The sequence below is a fragment of the Oryza sativa genome, chromosome 12 (genome assembly GCF_034140825.1).
Source record: "Oryza sativa Japonica Group chromosome 12, ASM3414082v1".
Classification (NCBI taxonomy): Eukaryota; Viridiplantae; Streptophyta; class Magnoliopsida; order Poales; family Poaceae; genus Oryza; species Oryza sativa.
In genome coordinates, this window is record NC_089046.1 from 27,604,280 (window position 1) to 27,619,487 (window position 15,208).

At 42.7% G+C, this 15,208-nt stretch overlaps 2 protein-coding genes across 2 annotated transcripts; one reads left to right on the forward strand and one right to left on the reverse strand.

Annotated features, from left to right (window-relative positions):
• Positions 1–2,286: 2,286 nt before the first annotated feature.
• Positions 2,287–3,770, reverse strand: LOC4352848 (actin-depolymerizing factor 11-like). The gene is made up of 3 exons (NM_001423634.1): positions 3,614–3,770; positions 2,861–3,126; positions 2,287–2,688 (listed from the first exon to the last, which is right to left on the reverse strand). The coding sequence occupies exons 1-3, from the start codon at positions 3,632–3,634 to the stop codon at positions 2,538–2,540; spliced, it is 438 nt and encodes a 145-aa protein (NP_001410563.1). The 5' UTR covers positions 3,635–3,770; the 3' UTR covers positions 2,287–2,537.
• A 4,783-nt stretch (positions 3,771–8,553) lies between these two features.
• On the forward strand, positions 8,554–9,940 carry LOC9270620 (uncharacterized). Its single transcript, XM_015763283.3, has one exon. The coding sequence runs from the start codon at positions 8,653–8,655 to the stop codon at positions 9,637–9,639; it is 987 nt and encodes a 328-aa protein (XP_015618769.1). The 5' UTR covers positions 8,554–8,652; the 3' UTR covers positions 9,640–9,940.
• Positions 9,941–15,208: the final 5,268 nt, after the last annotated feature.

The window sequence follows — 15,208 nt, forward strand, 5'->3', positions numbered from 1 at the left end:
AGCATTATGAATGTATAGAAGTAATTTAGTCAAATCTGAAAGTAACTTATATATATTATAAAAGTAACTTAGTATATAATAAAAGCAATTTACAAATATAAATAGTTTTTCATCGTAATATAATCATGTAAGATCTTGTTGTGAAGATTTAATTGTAATGAACACAATGATGTAATTGGATTGTAAATCGGATAAGTAATTTGAGAGAAAACTTTATAAGAAGAAAGAAAAAGACACACATGTCTAAGAGGAAAAACAGCACGCACAACAGCACACGTGTAGCAGTAATTATTCTTATCACAATTGGATCGTCGCTGGTTAACACTTCGGTTTAGATTTTACCTTTTGATTAATGAGCACGGTCTCTATATAAGAACCAATTAATGTCCATTTCCGAAGGATCGGGTTGACTGGATCCCATGGTGATTCTGAACTTCTTGTGCAGATTCTGAACCTTCTGAATTCTTCAGAAATCAGAATTCAGAAAGTGATGGAGGCGCAGCCACGATTCTATATATATAACACGCTAGTTCTCTTCTTCCTCATCTCCGGCGCCGGCTACACCATCTCTTCCCCCATTGCCTTTGGCCACCGCTCCCTATGGCCAACGACGGTGAGGACTTCTTCGTCGACGACGACGTCGTCGTCCACGCCGCGGTGGCGCCACCGCCGGCCATCGGTGACGACGACGACTACGGAATGCTCAACTACCGACCGGCCGGCTGCGACGACGACGGCGGCGGCGGCTTCGCCATGTACGAGCCGATGATCATCGTGTTCACGGTGGTGGTGTATTTGGCGGTGTGGCTCTACGGGTTGAGCAAGCTTTTACCGTATGTTCGTGCGCGTTTGCACTTGCTGCGGCTGCCTGATTATTATTGCATATACGCGCACTTGTTTTGGACAGGGTTAATTGGTCTGATCATCAGTCCTCGTGACTGATTGATTGATTTCATGCATGAACATATAGTTATATATATTAATGGGTGGGGAAAACATCACAGGAAATGTTAATTACCATCTGAAGTCTGAATTATCACCTCAGAATCCAGAAAAAAAAGGATTTGGATTTTGGAACAAGTTTTACGATGTAGGATCATGTTTTTGTACATAATACATTGCCTTCAGTGGAAAATGTTGACGAGAGCTTTGATTTGTGTTCTGCATTTGTAAATTAAGCTAGCTAGGGTGCTTAATTTTTGGGAGTTCTTTTTTTTTAATAGTGGATCGAAATGGTTGTGGGGGTTCTTGTTGTTACTCTATACGTTAAGCAGGCCCACGTTTGTATAGTATCTTGTTTATACTTTTGTTCACGCTTCATGTAAAAGGTATCATTATTGGAGCACTAAAACTTATAAGCAGATCCTCATCTGCGTAAACTTTCAAGGTAGAACTAAACCATCACTACGACAACCACCTCAAGACCACTCTGGCCTAAACCACACACCACTATAGCCTTCAAATAGGTTGGGGGTGTTACATGAATCCATCTTATTTCATTTATCATTTGATAATATTAGGAAATGTCTATGCGTCATTCGACACATTTCTTCTAGCCGGATCACATGATTCTTCTGTTGCCCTGCGCCTGGTCGGCATTGCATGTTGGATGCACGTTGCTCCCTCTCTTCATTGCAACCTGATTTTGATTTCATCACTTCTACTCCATCTTCCCAATTCCAGTGCCCCCGTACTTCCATCTTCTATCTCCGGTGGATTTTACTGTCACGTTCTAACTACCCAACGACAAGCTTTCCGTCACAAACACCAACCCACTGCCCTCCTCCTCTCCTGTGATTGAGGTGGCACCATCCTTACTAACTCAAAGATATATACACCTTCTCCCCCCTTGGCAAAAAAGAAAAAAAAAAACCTCAAAGCACAACCACTTGTGAGCTCACCAAAGAAGAAGCATGAATCACACATAGCAAATCACATGGTTATGAAATTCATGAGATTTTATTCCAAGAATATGTCAAGTGACGTATAGCACTCCGGTTAAATAATTATATTTAATTCATAGACTAAACCCTGTCAAATGAAAACCGTATATATAAGAAGAAAATGTATTAAAATGGTTACCGGAATGTTGTACATCCCCTTTTTCTTGCTGTAGCACACGTTATCCATGTGTCATATATGATGCAAGCTAGCTATAGAGATGCATTTCAGCATTTGATAGTGCAGTGGTAAGGGGTGTGTGGTCTCCCTCCAAATTAATCTCGAACGTGCAATACACACATCCCCTATTACACATTAAATGCACATCATCTTGCCAATTATAAATTAATCATAACTGATTCAAAACTCTATTAAGGAAAGCACAGGCGTATATAAATTAGTCTTAACCAGACAACCCACAGTTTTTCATACTTGCACAGTTGTACTTCAACAGAAATTGTGTATAGCTGAAGCAGAACAACCGTACCTCAACAGTGTGCAAGTTTCAGTACATAGTAACATATATAATAGCTATTACAAATATCTCATAATGCAAGATGATGATTATTTCCTAGTGATTGATTGATTGATTTTTCTCAATGAGCACGCTCTCTAAGAAGCTCAATGTCCAGCTCCGACGGATCAGTTGCCTGAATCTCATAGTGCACACCATCCAGCTCTCTCCTGAACCGTTCTTTGGAGGTAGCATACAACATCTTGGCGCGGATGCGAGAAACCGAAGGCGACCTGAGAGATCAGAGATCAGATTTTCAGTCAAAAAAGAGTACTGTTACTGATGAACAACTCGATCATACACTTTCAGTTAGAAAAGTGTGCATATATATGTTGTCAGAGAAATTCATTCAGTTCAGAAGCTGAGAAGCAAGTGCAAAAATCTGAACATTTGGGGTTCACCGACCATGCGACGAAGAAGATCTTGCTCTTCTGGCAGTTCTCCTCGGTGACGAAGTCGAAGTCGTAGATGGCGTAGCGGCAGTCAGATTCAGGGAGTGAGTCCATGAAATCGTCGAAGCTCTCGGTCGATGAACCTGTCTTTTCGACGACGACCTCCTTGCACTTGTCGTCGATCTTGAAGATGACATAGCGGTGTGATTTCTTCCTCTGAAGCTCCAGAAATGTCTGCTTGCACTCGGCAGCTACACCGATTCCAGAGGAAGCATTTGCCTGCATGCAGAGAAGCAGGTGAATTGATGGTACTGAACAATTAACAAAGGGAACCTAATAATCTGATCAGAGATCATGTCATCATGCTGATGTATTAATGTATTATTGATCAGTCAAATCAACAGGTATATATTATACAAATTTTCAGGTGATTGGATACCATAATCGGAGCAATATAATTTACAGTACGGATGGGCTCTCATGCTGTCATGCATCAACAAGAACCCATATTGTGTTCAGAAAAGAATGTAAAAATTCAGTAGTTTCCCCCCATCTGGCTATGTACGCCGTAAAACCACAAATTTTACTGGCTAAACAGTAAACGGTGAGGATGTAACACCAACAAGAGAGAGAAATGGAGAGATGTACATATTAACATATATAACAATGGTCAATTAATCGGTCTCGGTCTTCTCAGGCATAGAGAAGATCGAAGTTGGCAATCAGTAACAACTAACAAGCTATGCGAGAGAAGAGGGGAACTCACGCGTGATCTGACGAATGCCATGGTTAATTTCCTCCTCTAAAGATGCTGATTAAGCAGAGAAAGATACAAGAACACACAAGAACAAGAAGCTACTAGACCAGAAACAGATATATAGAGCAAGCTAAGCAAAAGCAAAGGCAAAGCAAAGGCAAAGTGATGGAAGTTGGAAGAGGGAATAAAACCAAGAAAAAGAAGCGAACAAACAGCAGCAGCAGCAGCCATGTCACGTCAGAAAACCGCATAAAATCATCGAATCTTTGGCTGGGCCACCGAATAAAATCGTGGAATCCCAACAAAGCTGAAGCCAACGCCTGGCCACATGTCGCCTACTTTCGGTCTCATTTTGTTATACTGCATGACACCAATTTGCTTCTTCTTTTTTCACAAATCAATCAAGCAACATGTACTGTGACACTATAACTCAATGTTTACCACAAAAAAAAGAAAAATTCAGCATGGCTGCATTTTAATTTCCCCTCACAATCATAAGGCTACTAAATACTCATCTCAGATTCTCAGCAGCAGCAGTAGATTAAGATTGCCTGACATCATCAGGGCCCAAAAAAAATTCATGGGCCGATCGATCAAATGGGCCTAAACTATTGGGCCGAAAGTATGCTGAATAGTAGGCCCACGAATAATGTTAGTCCGGCTAGTGTTATTGGGCCTAGTAATGCTACCAGGCCCAGGTAGAGTTGATTTTTGCTTGCCGGCCGGAGCGGCTGCCGGCGAGGTCGTCAGACGGAGAGAGCCGGATCGACGCCGCCGCCGGAGAAGACGAGTACGACTGAAACACAGGTACGTGTACTGAAACACAGGCACGTACTAGGACTAATTATTTCCAATTAATGAGTTAATTAGCAGAGATGCAAATGCAAGCAAGCTAGCTAATCCAGCGATTCTAGAGACATCTATGACCAAAATATCAATATATCTCAACGCATAAACAAGAGATCATTTGGGCAGCTGCTATGCTACACGTAGACATGCACTAGTAGCTAGCTGATCAGAAACTGCTAACTAACAATCGAAAAAGGCTTTTAATTTTCTGCAGATTGCTAGCTGCGGCCACCTTTGCATGCAGCTAGATCAAGCTAATATGAGATCCCAAAATGCTGCAGATATAACTAATCTGTTGTGTTGCCTTGTCACTGTCCTCTTCTTATATATTAGTATGAGTTATGCTTATGACTCATCACACACAAACAACAAAATTATTACGGCCATGATATGCGCTCCACTCATGCATGCGACGTAAGCCCCTTGTATAAGGTCAAATCTTTAGTACAAATCTAGCCATCTCCATGTTCTTATTTACAATGACCGAGTGATACTAAACTACCATGTCCATGTTGAAATAATTAGATAGTACAACCAGTGGCGGATCCAAAAATTTAGATTATTAGTGTGATCATATTGTGTCTATCGGTATCATAGCATACTAATTATATTTAAAATATAGTGTTATAATATATGGATAAGCGGTTTAAGCATAAATTTTGTCAAAAATCGTCGGTGTTGTCTGACACCGATGAGAGCAGCTACAATAACAGACTATTAGCTAGCTATAAACATATTTTAATGATATAAAAGATGAGAGAGAAGAGCAGCGGGCTACAGATCTGTAGCCAGCTGCAGCACAGACTCCAAAACGCAATGTGTGTATGATAGGTGGGACCATATATTAATAGTATAGTAAGCAACTATTGTATGAATTGGCTATTAGATCGGCTATAGATGAATTGGAGCTAGTAGTGGCCTATACTATTAAACTTGCTCTGATATCACTGTAGATCCTAGCTAGATATCTCGTAGTGGTAGCTCCTGCTTTTGCTTTAAAGAAATAGAGGGACACAAGTGAGTTAATATTTTAATGAACCAGTTCTACTAAATTAATACTCTTTGGTTTTAAATATAAGTGCTTTAGTTTTATCCTAAATCAATTTTCTCAAAGTTTGATCGAGTTTATAAAAAAATAATTAAGATCAGCATACGAACTAAATACGTTATCAAGACATATTTTATGGCAGATTTTAATAAAACTAATTTGATACTATAGATGTTGGTGATTTTTATTAAATTTGATTAAAATTAGGGAAGTTAATTAATAAAACTAAAATTACTTACATTTTGGAAGTAAAGTAAATATAGTAGCAATCATAAGATGAGCGGTGTGGATTACAGCTTTGGTGAGGGCGAGGCCCGTTTGATCATTTGTGAGTTATCATGAGGCTAGCAATGCATGGGGGCCAGCTAGAGTCGACACTGTCCCTGAAATTTCTGGACGTACAATATTGATGATCAATTCAAGCAAAGTTGGTGAGAAATTTATCTCTTCTTTTCCAAAGAAAAGTTGGACCAAATGTGTTATGAATATACAGTAGTTATCACATTTGGGGAATAAATAAACGAGATTCTCTGATCTGTCTATTTTTGAACTTGAGTTCAGAAAGATAAGTACGAACATATATACTAGCTACTACTTGCTGTAGTATTGAAGACTTGCAGCTGCAAGGGTATACAGGATTACTGATCTTAGCTAGAAAGTGCAAGGAAACAGCTAGCAAGAAAGCAAACGGAATATTCAGAAAATAAAGGGAAAAAAAAGGTATATGCAGCATGTACAGAGGATAATATTCATCCTCAGAGACTGAAACTTTTCTTTGAAAAGGTGAAAGCCTGAAACTGAAAGAACGAAAGAGGAACAAGAAGCTGAAAGTTGAGCGTAAGCAGTGCCACCTGATTGATGTGAAATCGATAGGATAGTGATTCCAATTCAACAAACTAAATACCTTTGAACTAGTTAATTGAAAATAAATCAATACTGGATTTACTAATAACTGCACTAAGTATTTTGCATACTTTTTGATGGTATATATAACCAGGCGACATATGCAAGCAGCCGCCGGTCGATCACAAATGTGCTCTGCAGCTGCAGTGCCAACTGGAAATCATATGGCTGCTGCCTGTTAATTTGCACTGTTGGAACTACTTAGGAGTATTAAAAACTTTGTCATTTTCAAGAGGTTTGTTTTACCTGAAGAACTGAAGACTACTGACAAGAACAGCTAGCACGCTCTGCATATGCATTGCTTCTTCCGCAGCTACAAGGTAGTGCCAGCACATGATACTCCTTGATCTCAAATGATTTTATCTGTGTTTTAGTCACTGAAAATGCAATTGCATGTATGAGTATCAACTTCTAGTTCTTTATGGTTTTTGGACTTCAATGTAAACAATACTTTTATTCCTAACTATCTGATAGTAGTACTAAGAAAAAAATCACAGAATCACAGGTTCACTAATATGAAAGTAGTATTAACTTATAACTCCATGGTACTCCCACTTAGTTTGATTTTTTTTTAATATTGCCCATATTTAAAGTAACATTTCTTTTTTGAATGGAGGGGACAATTACAACGAAAAAAGGGCCCATGTATTTGTAAACTAGCAAGGAGCATAATCATTGTGATGAAATACTACCAAAGTTTGCTTTTGTTCTGCCTTTTCTTTTCCTAATTTCCATCTCCTTTTTCAATTTAACAATAATTGATGACCTAACAACACGGAATTGATTTGGACATGCTGGTCCTTTGGTCACCTATCACATCCTTGGTCAAAGGTACATGATCCAACCAATCACAGATCACGAGGCAGCAAATTTGCATGAATCGCATATCATATCTGAATTACGCGTTCATGCGATGTGCATGAATCCTGATGATCTCATTGGCAATTTGGCACACGCCATACATTAGCTTGTCTTCTCTGGATGGTTAAGCTCAAAAACTCCATTGACATTATTAAAAAGAAAAAAAAATCACGTTTGGAACATAGGAACTGTTTGTAATAACTCTCCTACGATACTGTACTTTATGCCCCCTGCTTTTTAATGTAATTCACTAAATTTATGTCAAATTAATCCATTCGATTCAAATACATATAGATGAGTTCTTGGTAAGTACAATGATGTGTTGTGTGGTTATTTATAGGTGGTTGATTGATGTGGTTTGAGAGCAATGTGCTTAGTAGACTGATTTGGTTTTGAGGAGCCATCTTTTTCAACTAATTATGATTGAGAGGCATGATTCCCCTTTCTTATCTCCCATTAATGTTGAAGGAGATATTCCTTTTAAATAGTATCTTTTGTATAACTAAATTAAATTTAACCAAATCAATTTATTGTATCGTATAAATGTGATGTAACCGAACAATGCTACTGTATAACTCATCATCTATTGCCATGTGCTAACTTTTTCATCTTCATCTTAAAATATTTCCCCCTTTAATAAAACAGGGAAAATTACATAAAAAAAACTACTTCATTTAATTGCTATGACAAATAACCACATCTATTTAAAAACGAGAGAGGTGATATAAGGGTGGTTGTCTTAACTTGCCATCTCCAACCCTAATAAAATGACTGTCCTAATATCCTTTGTCACGAACGGTCGCCAAAGCGAACCACATTTAATTGAATTGAAAAAAAATATCCAAGTAAGGATTTACAAATTGAACCGAAATAAAAATAATAACCCATCAAATTAATGGAAGCCCTTTGGAAAAAAATGCAATAGCATGAGTTGTCCCCCACATAAATCGAAATTTACTAGGACCAGCAACTTATAATTAAAAAGAAACAAAGTATAAAAAAGAAACAAACTTATAAATTAAAAAGAAACAAATCATAAAAAAGAAACAACCCAAAACAAAAATAAAATTACCTCGGATCAAAGGTCTTGAGCTTATATATTTTTTTTATGTCTGTATAGTTTACTACTTCTCTATTTAACAAAATTGGTCACTCGCCGATTCGTTAAAAAAACAAAAATGAAATGAAGCCGTCTTCGTCCTTGGCTTCTCCACCGAGCTCACCACAAACCTCCAAAAAAAAAACAAATCAAAATCAAAATCAAAATCAAAACCGCTCGCCTTAAATTCTCCAAACCGAAAACCATTTCCTCTCCACTTTAGTTCCTTCTTCCTGCCTCTCTCTCTCAGTCGCCTCCTATGCTCGCCGGCGTCGCCCGCCGCCGGCGATGCCGAGCCCGCTGAAGCGCCGCATCCCAGGCCGCCTCGGCCGCCTCCTCGCCTCCCTCCGCCCGCCCTCCCGCGCGGGCCCTCTCCCCGTCCAGACCGGCTTCCCCACCTCCCTCGCCGACCTCCTCGTCAAGAACCATGACCGCCTCCTCCTCACCAAGCCCAGGCGCCGCCGCCGCCCGACCCCGCCGACGACGACGACCGCTACGGCCTCCGTTGCCGCCGCCGACGTCGAGACACCGCTGCCCAGTGGGCGGGAGGAGCTCGAGGAGGAGAAGGTTGGCGGCGTCGCTGTCAGGCTCCGCCCGGAGCTCCTCGGCGTCGGCGCGGCGGCGGCGCTCGCGCTGATGGTGATCTGGAGCAGGTGGTTGGTGGCGGCCGTCACCGTCGCCTCGCTGTCGCTGTTCTGGATCGAGTCCGTCAGGTCCTCCTCCTCCCGCCTCCGGCCACGGCCACGGTCAACTCCCGCGGCGGAGACCGCCGCTGAGCTGCCGGATTTGCGCGGCCGCGGCGTCGTCTCACCGATCCGGGAGGCGGCGGCAGCGACGCCCAGGCCGAGCTCCGCCGATTCCGACGTGGGGAGCGAGGTCTCCGTCTCCTCCATTTGGACCGACGGCGACGAGATGAGCCAGCTCGTCGTCGGCGATTCGACGACCAATCCCACCAAGAGGAAGGAGAAGAGGAGGTGGCTGAGGAAGCTAATCGCCAAGAGGAAGGAGAAGAAGGATTCCTCGGTGGTCTCCCCCTCCCACGGCGAGGTTGTCGGCAACGCCGCCGCCGAGCAGCAGCAGCAGCCGTCAACGTCGGCGGAGCCGATCATGGCGGAGGCGTCGCCGGCGGATGGTCGACGAGGAGGCGCATTGCCCGTCGCGGCGTTCGTCCCGGTCGTCCTCGTAGGCCTCGTCGGCGGGAAGCTCCCGGCGGTGGCGCTGACCGTGATCTTCGCCGTGTTCTTCAGCTCAGTGGAGAGGAGATCACCAGCTTAGCTCTAGTGATGATGAACTCATCTCACCATCAGTTCAGGTTTCTGAATTTCTTCAGAAATCAATCCGAAAGCTGCCCCTCGAAACCGAGGGAAACTTTCAGAAATTCAGATCGAGTTCGTTCGTTTGTTGTAAATTTAGAGAACCCAAAAAAACAAAAGACATAAATCAAAGTGTATAATACTAGTACATCTCTTCTGTTCTTCTGTTCTTGTTCATCCCAACTGTTCTTGTAAACTGCAAATCGCATTCCTTCTTTACTCTGAATTAAGAAGTGAAATGTTGGTGTTGTTATGCCTGATCAGATCTCATGCTCGTTCTTATGCTTGATTAGTTGATTGATTGATTGATTTGCTTCTGTCCGGTTGACCGACTCATTCTCCCAACTCCACACAAGAACAGTTCAATGACAGCGATCTTGCACTGAAAGTCTTAAACAAACCAGTTGATAGCTACGTCTTGTAAGCTTATTTTTCTTCTGTGATCACATACTATTCAACCCCACTTTGCCATAAACCAGGAGGAGGAGGAGGAGCATTGGTGTTAACATCTCCGGCCTCTGCTCATAGGCACACAGCTAATAAGATTTTTATCGTTTGGAAAAAAAATCGACATAGAGTGATGGGAAGAACTGCTTCTTCCATTGTAATTTCAGGCACATTGTGCAGAAATTTCAAAAAAAAAAATCATCAGCTGCAGTTGCAAACTTGCAATATTATGACATGTCCAAATGTGGCCTGGTTGCATTATCCAGACAGTGAAGCTGCTTTGATCTTTGATCCTGTCATCTTGTGTTTGTTTCTTCTCCAAACCTGTGCTAATTTGATCCTCTTTTATTTATTTTTTTTTAAAAAACTGTGCTCATATTGGCTCCAGCTAAGGGAAGGTACGATTCTGCTAGTTTGGCGAAAATCCTTCCGTACTGGAATCGATTCTGTTACAGGGTACATGCATATGCATATCCTATCCAAGAAACTTTCTATCCAATCCTAATATCCTATTAGGACAATACAACTATTTGTGATACTGTTAATCACATAAACTGCACAATATGATCCAAAGCACCACTTTACCTGCCAAAAATCACTTTCTTGATATTTCATCAACATTTTAAATCATGCCCCAATCTTCTGCATCAAAAACAAACAAAAGCCCATTTTCGTGTGCAAATCACCCATTGGTTCTAAAAAGAATCCAATCCACTGCGATTTGGGCAAATTAAGGAGCTGGTTAACAAACACATTAGCTTTCTCAGTCAATCATGCATGACAGCATCCGGGAAGAAATGCTGGCGTTTATCACGTGCGTGTATTATTTCTGCAGCGGAAGCAGCAGGTTTCTTCAGAGTTCAGGCCCAGGTAATGATTAATCCTCGAGGAGAAAATTAATTGTAACCCACTTAATTTGACAAAAGAAACAAAAAGAACGTTTTGAACGTCTAGATCTTGCAAGTTTGCTAGGCAATCAACGTGCTGTGTGGCTGTAGTTTTGTCTCTGTCGGTGAGGAGTGTGTTTGTAAGACAGTGGGAAAAGAATTCTTCAGTTCTTCAGTGTTCTGAACTTGTGATCATGCTTGTCAGTGGTTGGGTTTTCAGAGTTTAGACAATCCTCCCACCAACATGCCAAGATCTGGTACTCCAGTAGTATTATTTTGCATGCATATGCAGTTCTATACAGGTTACAGAAAGATATCACTGGGTAAAATGTAAGCCATGCAATTTCAGTGTGTAAAATGTAAATCTCACTGTCCTGTTGTGATGTTCCTTTCTCAAATCGGTGTGCTCCGGTTCTTCTACTTGCTAAGGCACGTTTCTGCACAGGCTGCTGGTGAGTAGTAGCATGATGATTTGGCAGATAGTAGTTCAAGTTCATTCTCATGTAATAACTTTCTTGCTTCAAAAAAAATAAAAATGTCATATGCCTAATCATCATGGTTACAAGTTGGAGGCCAAAAAGAAAGGTTAAGAAAGAGTAAACAATCTCAGACAGCACAAATCTGATCAGGTTCCATCTGCTCAGTAAAATCTGTCTTGATCATGACAGCGACGCTGCTCCTCTTGGCTTTGTTTCTGTTTCTTTCCCTGAATCATAATCGATGGTCATGTTTAATTACCTTTCTGCATTTTGTTGAAATGCTGAAATCTTCTGTTTAAAAACAGCATTGGTTTTGCTAATCAAGGTTCATGCACGATCAGCTAGAACTTAGCACCGCATAGATGATAAATCTTCTCATTCAGTCATTCATGACAGCGACAGCATCCAAACCCCAGGAGAGAAACAATTCGAGAGATAGAAACAAAAAGGTTCAGATTATGTATCTTGAGAACACAATGAACAGTTCAGGTTCAGAATTGTTAGGTTCATGCGTGGTTGTTTGTCATTGCATGCATGTCTGTCTCTGTGTCGGGTACTCGGCAATGGAAAACAAAAAAGGGAATTATTCAGTTTGTGTGATCTGCTCATGCTGCCAGACAGCTGTTGGATTCAGACAGTTGTGCTGCCTAATCCAAGATTCTGATCTGAAGCAGCTTGTTTCCAAGAAATTTCATGCAGCCTTCCAAAATCCTGCTCTTTTCTGAACTCTGCAATTCTATATGCTATGCAAAAATCTATTGAATTATTTGAATATATGCGTGAGATCCTGTGGCTGAATAACAAGTTGTGTTTATGTATTTTGATGATCGTTGTTTGTCTCTGAAGACGATAGTGTCAAAGAAACGGTGCAAGAGGAATTAGGCCGGAAGTATTGGGCCTAAAAGCCCAGATAATACCACGGAGGCCCAAGCTGATTGACTCGATCTGGGCTTCACAAGCCTATAGTCACCCAGGCCCGGTGGCCTATAAAAATCCAGGCCCATATAATACTAGGCCTCTCTCTGGAATAAGTTCACTTGGTGACCCTCAAAAGTGATTGAAATCTAATCCGTAACCCTAAACCACAAAACCGGATATCTTGACCCCCAAACTATGAAAACCAGTGCAATTTGACTCTCTCGGCGGTTTTGGAGGGTGGTTTCGCTGACGTGGCGGTATTGACCGGGTCTCTTTTACACGTGGCGTTGACGTGGCGTTTAGGTGGCGTTTAGAATTAAAAATATGTGTGGGACCCATTTGTCATTGACACATATTGTGGGACCCATGTGTCCTTTCTCTCTCCCCTCCCTCAGTTCATTATCTCACCCCACCGCTCCCTCTCTCTCTCCCGCGGCGGGCGGCGACGGCGGCGAGCGGTGGAGACGGCGGCGAGCGGCGGAGGCGCGGCGGCCTGCGAGCGGCGGCGGCGCCCGGGCTGAGCTCCACTGCGGCGAAGACGGAGGAGACCACAGCGGCGGTGGCGGGAGGCACACGCGGTGGGGTACGGCGAGCTCGGCCGCCGCCGACCAGGTCTTCGACACCGCAACCGGCGGGCGGGTGAGGGCAGCGCCTCGTGGCAGTGGGAGGACGAGGGGAGCCGGCGGCGGTGCGAGCGGCGGATGAGGGATGGGGGCCGGCGGGCGGGAAGGCAGCGACGGCTTGTGGCAGTGGGAGGACGAGGGGAGCCGGCGGCGGTGCGAGCGGCGGATGAGGGATGGGGGCCGGCAGGCGGGAGGGCGGTGGCGGCTTGTGGCAGTGGGAGGACGTGGGGAGCCGGCAGCGGTGAGAGGGCGGGCGGACGAGGGCGGCGACGGCTCGTGGCAGAGGGAGGACGAGGGGAAGCGGTGGTGGCGGCCGGATCATGGCACTTCTCCTCTCGGTGGACGGCCGAGTAGGGGGGTGACGGCGTGAGGCGACCTCCTCGGCGACGCGCTCTCCCTCATCCCTCTCCTCGAGTGGTTCCGCCTCGTGGTTTCTAAGTCGCCGCGGCGGCCTGCTTCTCCTTTCCACCCACCTTCGCCGCCCTCCCGCTGCCGCCCACCTTCGCCGCCCGTGGGCCACCGCCGTTCCAGCTAGCTCTTGCCGCCGCTCGCTCCCCGCTCGCTCGCTCCCCGGGAGACGGAGAAAGAAAGAGAGAAGGGAGGGGAGGAAGAAGAAAGGGAGAAGATGCCGTGTGGGGCCCACATGTCAGTGGGCCCCACAATTGTGTGTGTGAATGACAAACGGGTCCCACGTATAACTTTTTAATTGAAATGCCACCTAAGCGCCACGTCAACACACAGACTAGGTTAATACCGCCACGTCAGCAAAACCACCCTCCAAAACCGCCACGTCAGCGCCACGTCAGCGAAACCACCCTCCAAAACCGCCGAGGGAGTCAAATTGCACCGGTTTTCATAGTTTGGGGGTCAAGATATCCGGTTTTGTGGTTTAGGGTTACGGATTAGATTTCAATCACTTTTGAGGGTTACCAAGTGAACTTATTCCCCTCTCTCTTTCTCTTCAACTTCAATCTCACGCATCATTCCCAGATAATGTTACTGTCATGGTAACATTAAATTCTCATGGACCTTACATTGCAAGCTTAATTTCATCGTCACTGCTTAACTTAAAATACTACTCCCTCCGTTTCAAAATGTTTGACACCGTTGACTTTTTAGCACATGTTTAACCGTTCGTCCTATTAAAAAATTTTGTGAAATATGTAAAACTATATGTGTACATGAAAGTATATTTAACAATGAATCAAATGATATGAAAAGAATAAATAAGTACTTAAATTTTTTGAATAAGACGAATGGTCAAACACATACTAAAAAATCAACAGTGTCAAATATTTTAAAACGGAGGGAATATATTATGTATGTTGGTGCTGTTTGATACTAGTTGATACTTGATACAGGTAGCTACAAGTTGTTTTTTTCCTAATGAAATGTACTAGTACAATGTATTCACAAGTTCACAACCGCCTAGGATGAACGTCTCCATGTTAGCTAAGTGGATCACTAACCTGTTAAGAAGAAAATGCATTGGCGATAATGGATTCTTCCAAGAAAATGGTTTTAATGTTTCCCAGTTTTGGAAATCCGTTCTCTTTTTGTGAAGATGTTTGGTTGGGAAATTTTCCCCTAAAAACTACTACTAGTAGATTTTTTGTTTGTGATGTGATCCGGAATGGGTTTGATTCACTTACTTTTAGGAGATCCTTTTTTGAGTTAAAGAGATAGACGCATGGCATGAGTTGGGGGATTTAATTTCTGACATTGAGCTCTCATATGCCCCTGATACTATTAACTGGAGTTTAGCATGCAAAATATAGGTCATATACCACCAAATCAATACCACCAAATCAATGTACAAACCTCTGTCTTTTTGGGGTGTACTGGATATTACTCCCTCCGTCCAAAAAAAAGACAAACCTTGGTTTCCGTGCCCAACATTTGACCGTCCGTCTTATTTGAAAAATTTTTTAAAAAAATTAAAAAGACAAGTCACGTATAAAATATTAATCATGTTTTATCATCTAACAACAATGAAAATACGAATTATAAAAAAATTTCATATAAAATTTTTTTTGAAAAATTTCATACAACATGCAAACCTAGGGTTTGCCTTTTTTTAGGACGGAGGGAGTAGATCACAAGACACCTGGATATTAATGTGTGAAGAATGTGAAAAGTGGTCAGTCTTGATAGCTTAACAAAATTTCTACTAAAAA

Coding starts and splice junctions, on each gene's coding strand:
- LOC4352848 (NM_001423634.1), bottom strand. CDS start 3,634: ATGGCATTCGTCAGATCACGC. Junction 3,127..3,613: donor TGGCATTCGTCAGATCACGC/GTGAGTTCCCCT, acceptor CTCTGCATGCAG/GCAAATGCTTCCTCTGGAAT. Junction 2,689..2,860: donor AAGATCTTCTTCGTCGCATG/GTCGGTGAACCC, acceptor CTGATCTCTCAG/GTCGCCTTCGGTTTCTCGCA.
- LOC9270620 (XM_015763283.3), top strand. CDS start 8,653: ATGCCGAGCCCGCTGAAGCGCCGCATCCCAGGCCGCCTCGGCCGCCTC.